Source organism: Haliotis rufescens, unplaced genomic scaffold (genome assembly GCF_023055435.1).
Source record: "Haliotis rufescens isolate VD_foot unplaced genomic scaffold, xgHalRufe1.0.p SCAF_3, whole genome shotgun sequence".
Taxonomy (NCBI): domain Eukaryota; kingdom Metazoa; phylum Mollusca; class Gastropoda; order Lepetellida; family Haliotidae; genus Haliotis; species Haliotis rufescens.
Genome location: NW_025964001.1, coordinates 52574756 through 52588788, shown reverse-complemented (window position 1 = coordinate 52588788; position 14033 = coordinate 52574756). Strand labels below are relative to the sequence as shown.

The following is a 14033-nucleotide window of genomic DNA, read 5'->3' as shown; positions in this document are numbered from 1 at the left end:
ATATTTTGGTTATATCATGGAAAGCCAATGTCACAGGCCTCTTAGTAGTCATTTGGTGAAAGTCACAAGTGTGGGTATGGTCCTGACAAACCAAGCATCAGAATAAAGGAGAGTCTGGGATTCTGGGATTCAAACACATGGTCATCTTATCCTGGTGATACTAAGGGAAGCAACTCTGCACAGTGAATTACAACTGGACCACCACTGTTAAATGTATAATTACATCATAGTACACGCTAAAGAGACACTTGTGTTCTGTTAAACAAACACTGAAATTTCTCCATTTTTCAAACTATTTGGGGATGGCAAATCTGAAAAACAAAGGATGTGGACAGGTTATAAAATGCAGTAACTACAATATTCAGAGTATGTGTGATAGTACCTTTTTGGCATAAAACGCCATAGAAATCAACTAAGAGAGTGCATTTAAAGTCTTGCAGAGAACAGTGCTTGAAATTTGATGCTTTTCTATAGCCAACTGTTACATCACAGTTTCTGCGTCACACTGAGCATTGTGACGTCATTATAGTGACGTGCAGTATAGAACTGATCCATGCAATGCTTGCCTACTCTTCTTTAGGGGTGGCCACTTATTACAGACTGTCAATGCCTGTTTATATAAGTGAGTGAGTTGGGTTTAACGAGGTTTTTAACAGTATATTCAAGTTATATCACGGCGTTTCAGCTTAATGTGGGAGGAAAGCCTGAAGTGATGCAGGTCTCAGATGTTTACCACTTAGGTGAAACCCACGAGCACAAGTTTGGTGCTGACAAACCTATAAACATAATCAGGGTGAACCAGGATTCAAACCCACAATCATGCCCAAGAGACGCAACTCTGCACAGCGAATCGCGGCGCCTTAGACGACTGGGCCACCAGTGCCCACCCTATATGAAGATAAAGCATATTGATTTGAAAAAGAACAATGTTCAAACACATTATCGGTGCTAAAGGTTATTGGTGATTCCTGAAATGAAATGGACAACCCATTCTAAACAATGGACTGAGCTCACTTTATTTGCTAACCCCACAGAGTGCACGTTTATTTAGTCATGGTAGAATGGAGAAAGGCCTCCTGGGCTTTCAATGTAGAGTTAGGTTACCTGTAGATTTAACCTTGCTAAATTAAACATTTGAAACCTCACACAGTGCATCCAGTCCCAAAGTCAATTTAGTGCAGTTAAATCTACAGGTAACACAGTATCTCCTATCTGATATCTGATATGATGGCTCCGTAAACCTGCTGAAAAATAATAAGACATATGTTGTAAGTAGTTAAAACAATCAGATAAAGCAAAGATAATCATCATCACCAATCTGTGTTTTTGTCAACTGCCGGCAAGAAAGTGTACCCTAGAAAATTGGATTTGCCAACAAAATTACAGAGGTTATCAAAACATTTCTTGACCAAACAGTCCCCGAAACACTGCACACTAAAGGTACAAAACACAAATATATGACACCCGTATCAAATACTTTACTATCAAAGAACTATTTCTTGTTTGTTTCATTTCTAACCATATTATTTCCCCTTCAACCCAACCTATAAGTGTAACGCAATCGCTCTCAATGAAGCAAGTCTAGATTTCCCTCAGGTTCAGGTCTGAATCTCCCCTCTCAATGGGGCTCCTTTTCAATTTAAACTGAGTTATTTGTTTCTATCAATTTTACGGTATACATTTTCAGAAACTAGGCATTAGTCTAGCAACCATCAAACATGGGTGTAGAATCTATACTTTCTTTTGCCCTGCAATTTATTTCAAAATGAGTATGTCAGCTGTGTACAGAAACAAATATGTTTCATCTGAGTAACAAGACAGGATATGGTTATTTTATATGGAAGTACATAGCAAGCAGTGCTTATCCTTTTTCCAGGGCCTTGTTTAACAAAGCAATCGTAGCACTACGACTATCGTTAGTTCTATAATGTAACACAGACTTACGACAGCCGTAGCGCTTTCTGGAACAGGGCTCGAGTATTTGTCAACTACAATTCCAATATTGACCAGAAGTAATGATTAAGTAAGATATTATTGGTATATTTTTTCATTTTCAATCCGAACTATGAATAATGTAGTGCGGTATTGATCTTAAATATTGATATTCTTGGTTGTCACTGATACCGATAAGGCTAGGGATAATTGCAGTGCTCGATGGTAATCAAAGGGAACACACAGAACAAAAACAAATAAACACCTGAAATATATCAACATTTCTAACCATTTTAACAATACTAACTGGATCATAAACAAACCCAAATTAATATCACTGAAAAACCGTCGATATTGATGAAAACAAACACATCTAAACAAGCACTGCCTTAAAACATCACGGACTCAGTGAATCGTAGAACCAGATGACCTTGCATTATTAACAAGCAAACTCAGTGATGTAACTGTGATGACTATGATGGCTTGAGGAGACATTGTAAGTTTCAATCAATCAATGTCAGGACCGTTTGTCATGTGAGGTGTGACATGGGCGTCATCAGTTTCTGCCCGATACCAATGTAATCACAGCTGACAAGGCCAGGGAGGAATCGCTGATCAATACAATCAGGACACTTCCTGTCGCTGTCTGGGTAACACAGCCCTCGTTGTTGACATTAACAATTAATATCAATTTATCTAATCCTACACCGAAACTATCCTGTTATAAATCATTTTTAGATCTAAGTGTTTAATGTAATGGAATTTATGTGTAAAATTTTTTTTATGTGACATAAACAGTGGCTCACCTAGAGGAGTGTTTGTCATGTTTACTTAGCTACGAAGCTGAGACATCTGCTTTGAAAAAAACTCAGTGTGACCAAGTGTGGAGGCTTATCTCTCCACTCACATTGCACAATAACAACATAAGATTCAATCCAGTTCAATGTCTCTATCTCTTTCCTTCCCTCTTCAGACCTAATTATCATTCTGAACAGACAGGTATGGTGACATCCTAAAGTCCTCTGGTGATTATCTCCCTTCATAATCCCCCTGACAAGTCATCACCGGGAATAGCTACTTGACTGCTATGGGAGTTAAGTCCATCATGGGTCGCGGACCTGTCCTGTGATGTGTATAGTGGCTTTGGTACAGACTCTCTCTCTCTCTCTCTCCCCTCTCTCTCTCTCCCCTCTCTCTCTCCCTCCCTCTCTCTCTCTCTCTCTCTCTCTCTCTCTCTCTCTCTCTCTCTCTCTCACAATGGTCACAATGGCGTCAGCGTTGTTTCAGACAAAGTAGATGATATTCTTTTGCATCCATTTTGTTAAAGTCAGGTTGGATGTACTTTGAATTTAAAATACATCATTGGGATCAGAAAGTTTCGCAAAATAAAAAAAGAAATATCTGTCAGATGCTTTTGTAACAAGGCATGTAAATATTCACTCCTGCCATGTTTGTTTAGGTCACAGTCACACCAGTATAATCTTCTCAGTAATATCTTTTTGGGGTTCAATGAAATTAAACAAAGCTGTTTAACTTTCTTGAGTTATATGATGGCAGGAACACTCAGAATTGCCTTCACAAATTGTACCCATGTGCTGAATGAAACCAAGGTCTTCACCATGAAGGAATGCTGAACCACAAGGTCAAGGACATGGCATACAAAAGGTTTAGAGTTATCCACCCTTGTTGTAGGAAATAGCAAGAAAAAAGAGTGAATCATAGGATGGATGCTGAACCGAGTGAGTAGGTTAGATTGCAGGAATCCATTCAGAATAACAAGCAGTGCTTGTATTATACCCACTTCTCCACTGGGGGCACGGGTGGCCCAGTCGTCTAAGGCGCCGCGATTCGCTGTGCAGAGTTGCGTCCCTTGGGCACGCCAGAAACCTATGATTGTGGGTTCGAATCCCGGTTCGCCCCAATTATGTTTCTAGGTTTGTCAGCACCATACCCATGCTCATTGGTTTCACTGAAGTGGTAAACGTCTGAGACCTGCATCACTTCAGGCTTTCCTCCCACATTAAGCTGACACGCCGTGATATAACTGGAATAATGTTAAAAGTGGCATTAAACAACTCACTCACTCACTTCACCACTTTTGGTATACAGCATAACAATCTTATAATCATGTACACAAACCGGTATATATTTATAACAAAGAGCTCCTCATAAAAATGGCAGAACCTGCTCAATATACAAACAATGAACCTATCATAGAGTCCTATTATGAATCAACCAATACACCTGTCAAAGAGCTCTATGTTCAAACAATACAACTGTCAAAGAGCCCTATATTCAAATAAAACACTTGTCAAAGAGCTCTATATTCAAATAATACACCTGCCAAAGAGCTCTATACTCAAATAAATTACACCTGTCAAAGAGCCATTTATTCAAATGGTGTACCTGTCAAAGATCCCTATTATCAACCAAACCATCTGTCAAAAAAGCCTTATACTTAAATAATACACCTGTCCACGATCCCTTTATTCAACCAATACACCTGTCAAAGATCCCTGTATTCAAATGATACACCTGTCAAAGAGCCCTATATTCAAATGATACACCTGTCAAAGAGCCCTATATTCAAATGATACACCTGTCAAAGAGCCCTACATTCAAATGATATACCTGTCAAAGAGCCCTATATTCAAATGATACACCTGTCGAAGAGCCCTATATTCAAATGATACGCCTGTCAAAGAGCCCTATATTCAAATGATACACCTGTCAAAGAGCTCTATATTCAAATGATACACCTGTCAAAGAGTCCTATATTCAAATGATACACCTGTCAAAGAGCCCTGTATTCAAATGATACACCTGTCAAAGAGCCCTATATTCAAATGATACACCTGTCAAAGAGCCCTATATTCAAATGATACACTGTCAAAGAGCCCTATATTCAAATGATACACCTGTCAAAGAGCCCTATATTCAAATGATACACCTGTCAAAGAGCCCTATATTCAAATGATACACCTGTCAAAGAGTCCTATATTCAAATGATATGCCTTTCAAAGAGCTCTATATTCAAATGATACACCTGTCAAAGAGCTCTATATTCAAATGATACACTGTCAAAGAGCCCTATATTCAAATGATACACCTGTCAAAGAGCCCTATATTAAATGATACACCTGTCAAAGAGCCCTACATTCAAATGATACACCTGTCAAAGAGCCCTATATTCAAATGATACACCTGTCAAAGAGCCCTATATTCAAATTATACACCTGTCAAAGAGCCTTATTTTCAACCGATACATCTGTCAAAAACATTTTTTATTCAAACCAATCTCATTAAAACAGATGATCTCAGGGCTCGCTACTGCCACACAAAGCTTTGTTTAGGAAATATATATGTTTTGTGATATTTGCGTGATGTTATGAATGGATGTTCATTTGAATATGACGCTGAAAGAAAAAAATGAACTAACTTCAACAGTTCTTACATGTGTACACTTATCTGATTATTGAACAAAGGAAATGCCTAGCATAAAGCCTTGAGCTCTCCACCATACACTCGCCCCGAGTAGTCTAACACTCAAGTGGAGGTATTCTCTGGTATTTACACAGTCATAAAACTCTACCTAGTACAAAACCCAATACCTACTATACGAAACTCCATATCTACAGTAGAGAAACCGATATCAGCCATTACTATAGTGAGCCGAGTGTTGAACGCAAGCAGTCATGCAGGAGAGTACTGGCGGCTGACACACGCTATGGCACAGAACTCCACTACTGTGTGCCCCCTGAACTCTGAGACATGTTACATGGGTCATGACAGTCATGACATACATGGAGGAGGGATGACATTTTGTCATGTGTCATGTACTGGTTGTACTGCTGACTTGGGAGGACATGTCTGGTTAAGGCTGCATCAGTTTAAGTTTGGTTGTCAGTTCATTCAATGAGGAGGCCTCACAGAAAGATGATTATTATTTTTTTATTTACATATTCTTTTGAGGGACATCCTGGTTGGTAGGTGGAAAAAAAAGAAAAACTGATTTCAGAACTATTTCGTTTGCTGTTCAAATATTTTTCCTGAATATTTCTTTGTTAGCCCTCTCCATCAGGCTAAGAGCAGTCGGGTGGCCTAGTGGTTAAAGCGTTCGCCCGTCATGCTGAAGACCCGGGTTCGATTCCCCACATGAGCACAATGTGTGAAGCCCATTTCTGGTGTCCCCCACCATGATATTGCTGGAATATTGCTAAAAGCGGCGAAAAACCATACTCACTCACTCACTCACTCACTCACTCACTCACTCACTTACTCCTTAGGTATAAATGGTTAATTGGCACTGAAGAGTTTTTAACTTTTTCAATGGTAAGCATTTTGAAAATCTTCACTAATCACGCTGAAGACCTGGGTTCGATTCCCGACATGGGTACAATGTGTGAAACCCATTTCTGGTGTCCCCCACCATGATATTGCTGGAATATTGCTAAAAGCGGCGTAAAACCATACTCACTCTCTCACTCACTCACTCACTCATCAGGTTAAATGATACTTTTTTTCCACTGAATTGATTCTACAAACATTTATTTAATACATACCGGTACACGTGTGGCAAACACATAAGTTCAGATTCAGTATAATTTTCTCGCAAGGTTGATCTGTGACATGACCATTCTCTTTCTCTCTCCATTCCCAGTGTGGCCCAAGGAGTTACTAGATCAATAAGCTTTCTGTGAAGTTTTTATTATTGACTTATTTTTGTTTTTGTGTTGATGGAAGTATAATTGTAAAAACCTGTGTGCACCCTTTGCGTAAGTCCTCTAGGCTACGAAGACTTACACAGTGTGCACAATGTTTTTTACGGTTATACCTCTATGAAAGCAAAACCTATTGAAGTCAGTTCTTAATAATTCCCAAGTTGCATTCGTTACCACTCGCCCCTTTCCGTAACCTGCAAGAAGACTTGTTCTCCCATCGATGAATGTTATGTACGAAAATATGACAAACCCATCAAATGCGCCTGTGACTTCAAAGAATCCCTCAGGAATAATTTTTTATTTTACATGCGTTTTGCATCTAAAAACATACCCAAGATACAGTTATATGTGTTCAATCATACTGTATAATACCGCATGTCCCAATGTGCTTTAAATTGCATCCAAAGTTATATAATATATAGGGAAATATATGTGAATCATTACGCAACAAGTTGACAATTCTTTTAGCTGTGCCCTTTTGCGCTTAGATGGAACCTGGTCACAAACATGGCTACAAGAGGGGCACGAGTCGCTATTCAGCTTGTCCCGGAATAACACAAGTTGGTCACGAATGCCCAAGTTGGGGACAAGTAACAAAGAAAAAAATTGCATCTCCTATCAGTTGTTTCATATCTCACTGCCACCTAAATATCTCAGTTTCCAAGTCTGGATGGTTATGTGAATATTTATTGATTCTAGGTCAACCAAGGTAAACATACTTTATCTGTTTCATCCCCCAAAATGTCACTCTTCATCTGTATAGTCATTTTTATCCTTTATTAATACATATTTTTTCAGAGGAGTGAGTGTATGACAGAATATAGTTTTACTCGTCATGAACATTTCAAAAACTATTTGAAAAAACAGAGCCCAAGAATGTTTTACTCACAAATATCATTTTCATTGGTTATTGATAGTTTTCATTTGGTGTTCAATGTTTTTACCTGATAGGGTCCTGTCTGTTGGGTATTTTTACACCAATGAGTATACATTATTTTAAGTAAATAATTCTGCATAAAATGCTTTTCAGGTTACTCCTAATTTGCATCTGTTCGAGTGCTGCCCCAAGTGTGTAACATGTTGCCTCACTGCAGTCTGATGAACAGTAAGTGAGAGGTCGTACCTTATGTTTGCATTATTAACTGCAGTAGAGTTCATGTGCCCAGTATGTGTGATGTATGAAGCATGGAACGGAAGGTCTGTTACAGGTACCCAGTTCACAAGTATATACTGGGTAATCACACAGAGTGCTGTTACACTAATGGGGTTTTGACATTTTTCAAAGCAACTAAAAAAAAAATGGGTAATGGTGATTTTTGTTTGCTTATCTGGAGCTCTTGTCTGACAGTATAACTGAATAGGAGCTTGTCTATATATTATACTGAGTAGGCTCTTGTCTATAAAGTATATTGAGTAGGCTCTTGTCTATATAGTATACTGAGTAGGCTCTTGTCTGACAGTATAGCTGAATAGGAGCTAGTCTATATAGTATACTGACTAGGCTCTTGTCTATAAAGTATATTGAGTAGGCTCTTGTCTATATAGTATACTGAGTAGGCTCTTGTCTATATAGTATATTGAGTAGGCTCTGTCTATATAGAATATATGAATAACCTCTTGTCTATAAAGTATATTGAGTAGGCTCTTGCCTATATAGTATACTGAGTAGACTCTTGTCTATATAGTAAATTGAGTAGGCTCTTGTCTATATAGCATATATGAATAGGCTCTTGTCTACATAGTATACTGAGTAGGCTCTTGTCCATATAGTATACTGAGTAGGCTCTTGTCTATATAGTATACTGAGTAGGCTCTTGTCTATATAGTATATTGAGTAGGCTCGTGTCTATATAGCATATATGAAATAGGCTCTTGTCTATATAGCATATATGAATAGGCTCTTATCTATATAGTATAATGAGTGGGCTCTTGTCTATATAGCATATATGAATAGGTTATTGTCTATAAAGTATAATGAGTAGGCTCTTATCTATAAAGTATAATGAGTAGGCTCTTATCTATAAAGTATAATGAGTAGGCTTTTGTCTATATAGCATATATGAATAGGTTATTGTCTATAAAGTATATGAGTAGGCTCTTATCTATAAAGTATAATGAGTAGGCTCTTGTCTATAAAGTATACTGAGTAGGCTTTTGTCTATATAGTATAGATATGAATAGGTTCTTATCTATATATTATAATGAGTAGGCTCTTGTCTATAAAGTATACTGAGTAGGCTCTTGTTTATATAGTATAGATATGAATAGGTTCTTATCTATATATTATAATGAGTAGGCTCTTTTCTATAAAGTATACTGAGTAGGCTCTTGTCTATATAGTATAGATATGAATAGGTTCTTATCTATATATTATAATGAGTAGGTTCTTGTCTACATAGTATGACGAGTCGGCTATGGCTCGTGTGATTCACCAAACATCTAACACCTGCATCCCTTCAGACACTTCAACATCCTTGGAACTAAGAAGTCCCTGCATGATCATTTTTTCCAAATTTTGTTGAAATAATTTAGTATTCAATGAAGTAATTGTATTTTCATGCATAGCTGTGAATAATGTGAGTCCCTTGTGTGCCTAGATATATAGTAATGTGTGAATTTAGCGCAGTAGTGAGTAAGTACACAGAGTGAATGAGTATGTATTTTACGCCGCTTTTAGCAATATTCCAGCAATATCATGGTAGGGGACACCAGAAATGGGTTTCACACATTGTACCCATGTCGGGAATCGAACCCAGGTCTTCAGCGTGATTAGTGAAGATTTTTAAAATGCTTACCATTGAAAAAGTTAAAAACTCTTCAGTGCCAATTAACCATTTATACCTAAGGTGTAATGAGAATTATCTTCCCTTATTGAAAACACTCAAGAAAAAAGACTTGATTTATCAGTCTCACAGTCCCCGAACCATATTATTTCCCCATTTACTCAGCTCTAAATAGGATGCCATAGTCCTCAATGAAGCAAGTCTAGATTTTCCACAGGTTCAGGATCTCACAGGGGCTCATTTTCATTTAAAATGTAATTATTTGTTTCTATCAAAATTATATATTTTCAGATACTAAGCGTTAGTCTAAGGCTTGATGTGCAGGGTTGAAAATAATTCTGAAATGTTATTATGTCCTAGTTAATTACATCATTACTAGTGTCTTTGTATCAAATACTTGTTTCACGTTTTAGTGTAATTACTTGCAACGATAGTTCAACTGTTGCAGTCTTTGTTCACCCATTGTACCATTTTTTATTAATCTTTTTGTTGCCACTCAGCAATAATCCAGCTATATAACAGCACCCATAGTATCAACAGAATCCTGTTTGCCAAGTTCTACCTTCAAAGTTGTTTTTATCCCTTGTCTATTCATTTCCTTTCAATGCAACTGCTCAATCAATGATCCCATGGCCTCCTCGCATGTGACGGTCCCTCTTTGTGTGCATGTGCTGACAGAGATCACTGACTGATAATCACCATAGACCTTGTAGACAGACCTCGAGGACTGTAACTACTCCACTGTATATGTCAGACCAGCTCCATGGTAGGACTCAGATCCATGGCGATCAAATTCAATTCAGGTTTTTAACTTCAATACGGTACCTCTCCAGGACACCTCCTTAAGTCGCATCAGTTGAAATTTTGAATCAGCCTCTCAACATTGAGGTTTTTAAGTTCTTGGTACAAGTGTGGACAGCATTCAGACGAGCATATGTGATATTTGTATCTCGAAAACAAACTAAAACAACACTTTCCTAATATAGATAAAAAAGGCCACGCCATTATATTTGTGGATATCTTGTATATTCCATGTCATGTTTGTGACCCCTGGCATAGACGCCAAGAAGGGAGTAGGATCATTGTTTTCAATGTTACCAATCAAAATCCCCAATCAAAGCAGTAAAGAAATGAAGCTGGATTGTTTTAGGAAGCAGACATCTGACTGGCACCCTTCTTATAGACTGGATGGTCAAAATGCTCAGATCTGCAGAGAGGCATCATTTTGGAGTAAAAGGTCTGATTTTAAATTAATTTATCAATGTTAAGGGCTCCGATCCATGGTAGGGCTCCGATCCATGGTAGGGCTCCGATCCATGGTAGGGCTCAGATCCATGGTAGGGCTCAGATCCATGGTTACTATTGATTCAGATCCATCATAGGACTCTGATCCATCATAGGACTCAGATCCATCGTAGATCTCAGATCCATGCTTACTATTGATTCAGATCCATCATAGGACACAGATCCATCATAGGACTCAGATCCATCGTAGATCTCAGATCCATGCTTACTATTGATTCAGATCCATCATAGGACTCAGATCCATCATAGGACTCAGATCCATCATAGGACTCAGATCCATGGTTACTATTGATTCAGATCCATCATAGGACACAGATCCATCATAGGACTCAGATCCATCGTAGATCTCAGATCCATGCTTACTATTGATTCAGATCCATCATAGGACTCAGATCCATCATAGGACTCAGATCCATGCTTACTATTGATTCAGATCCATCATAGGACACAGATCCATCATAGGACTCAGATCCATGCTTACTATTGATTCAGATCCATCATAGGACTCAGATTCATCATAGGACTCAGATCCATGCTTACTATTGATTCAGATCCATCATAGGACTCTGATCCATCATAGGCCTCAGATCCATCGTAGGACTCAGATCCATGGTTACTATTGATTCAGATCCATCATAGGACACAGATCCATCATAGGACTCAGATCCATGCTTACTATTGATTCAGATCCATCATAGGACTCAGATCCATCATAGGACTCAGATCCATCATAGGACTCAGATCCATGGTTACTATTGATTCAGATCCATCATAGGACTCAGATCCATCGTAGGACTCAGATCCATCATAGGACTCAGATCCATGGTTACTATTGATTCAGATCCATCATAGGACTCAGATCCATCATAGGACTCAGATCCATGGTTACTATTGATTCAGATCCACCGTAGGACTCAGATCCATCATAGGACTCAGATCCATCATAGGACTCAGATCCAAGATAATGACACCCCAGTAGCACCACATCCTCAAACCACCACCTATCCCTTTTGAAAATCAAATATAGGCACCATTGACATGAACCTTTGCAGTACTATTGAAGTACAATATATGAATACACACATCCAGTCCCCCAAAACTGAAGTAAAGAGCTCAATAAGTGAAAGCTTTCTATTACTTAACAAATGATAAGAATAAAATATCTTAAAATATTGTGTGCATGTAATGCCTACACAGATGAGTAGAACTGATAAACATGGAATGCTTTTCTTCAAACCTAATTATCATTCTGAACAGACAGATATGGTGACATCCTAAAGTCCTCTGGTGATTATCTCCCTACATAATCCCCCTGACAAGTCATCACCGGGAATAGCTACTTGACTGCTATGGGAGTTAAGTCCATCATGGGTCGCAGACCTGTCCTGTGAAGTGTATAGTGGCTTTGGTACAGACTCTCTCTCTCTCTCTCTCTCTCTCTCTCTCTCTTGTGAAGTAAAGAAAACCCACCGTTGGTTAAATCACCAAATTAACAGGCACATACAACAAACATAACATATCAAGATTAGGTTCAATGAAGCATGTTCCATCTGCTTGTGGTGTTTGTCCCTATCAATAGTACACCAGGCTACTGTGTAATAACCCATGTATATCCCAGCCACGGTTACAACTGAACAACGTGTACTACATTGACAACTCTTATTACCTTCTGTCGGTGGAGTCGATATGCTCTCTCCTGCTCATACTTCGACAAGATTCTACTCGCCACGGGTCTGTTCGAGTAAGGCATGGCGATAACTTCTGTCAACTGCCAACACTTGAAATATCCCTTTTTGAACACAAGATAAGCGTATATCCAAAGTTAAATATTCCAACGATGGTTAACTCATGATGAATGATAGCAAACCAGCGACTTGTGATAAAAGGTACTTATCAAGTCCATTGCGCTACCACCGTCGCAGGTGTAATTGGTAGCGAGTTTGATGAATGACAGGCGGCATGTATATTTCACACCTGTCTATTACGGTTGAGCCTGTTGGAGTCCTAACCGACAAGATGATTGACACGACTCGGTGCTATATGTCTTCTGTATAATACCATGAAGTATACAACGGTACACACAATGATCTGTGTACGGACTGACGGCTCAGCGTGACAGTGGGGGCACTGCCATGACGACGGAGTAAACTATTACCGTAGACTCCCAAAGAATAGCGCCGCTACGCTTAATCTCTGTGCATACTGTTACTGTTATGTGGATATATGTGGTTTAAATATTGTTCTGGTTGGTGTTTTGGAACATGATTTTGACTTGATGTTTGTGTCAAGTTTGGGTCCTTTCAACCGGACATGATGAAGCCTGTCGAACAATGAACGGTCCGTGAACTCGACAACTTACCGATCGATTGTTTAGCGATGAATGGATTACCTCTTGCGAAACCATCGTCTTTCACTGCAACTATTAGAGCGCGGAACAGACAAGTTCTATTAAAATAATTATTGTTATTATGCTTTTGTTATTACTGTTAATGAACACACATCAGGTTGAACTATAACACATATGTTTGTTTGTGTCTGTTAGTTTGTTTGTTGTTTAACGCCACACTCAGCAACATTCCAGCTAAATGACGGCTGTCTGACAATAATCGAGTCTGGACAAGACAATCCAATGATTGACATCATAAGCATTGATCTACGCAGTTGGGAGACGATTATATGCATCAACAAAGTCAGCGAGCACGACCACCCGATCCCTTTAGTCGCCTCCTATACAATCATGACAAGCATGGTTTGCTGAAGATCTATTCTACGCCGAATAACACATGTATGCATCAATGTTAATATGTGTGACAAAAGAAATGATAAAATCTTTGACAATTATTGTCATTGGAATGTTCGCGTAATAAATATAAGAGATAAATAGTGTACCTGGCTAGTCAACATGTTGTGCTATGTTCGTTTGTTTGTTTGTTGTTTAACGCCTCACTCCAGCTATATGACGGCGATCTGTAAATAATGGAGTCTGGGCCAGACAATCCAGTGACTGCTATCATGAGCATTTATCCACGCAATAGGGATACGATGACATGCATCAACCAAGTCAGCGAGCCTGACCACCCGATCCCGTTAGTCGCCTCTTACGACAAGCATAGTCGCCTTTTACGGTAAGCATGGGTTGCTGAAGACCTATTCTACCCCGGATCTTCACGGGCCTTGTGCTACGATATACAGTGCTTGGGCGTTATCCATTATTTGTTTGGTCGTTTGTTTGTTGCTTAACACCAACGGCTGTGAAAAAAGTCTAGACTAGACAATCCAGTGATTGATATTA

The 14033-nt window shown here is 38.8% G+C and overlaps 1 protein-coding gene across 3 annotated transcripts in view; it reads right to left on the bottom strand.

Moving 5' to 3' along the window:
* LOC124141953 overlaps window positions 1-12885 on the bottom strand; it is a 150657-nt gene extending 137772 nt beyond the window's left edge. For 2 of the 3 annotated variants that reach the window (XM_046510148.2, XM_046510149.2), the window contains exon 1: window positions 12408-12885. In XM_046510148.2, coding sequence (XP_046366104.2) covers window positions 12408-12491 — 84 coding nt within the window. In that variant the 5' untranslated portion in view covers window positions 12492-12885. The remainder of the gene's footprint in view (window positions 1-12407) is intronic. The other variant, XM_046510150.2, reaches the window with a different exon arrangement.
* Window positions 12886-14033: the final 1148 nt, after the last annotated feature.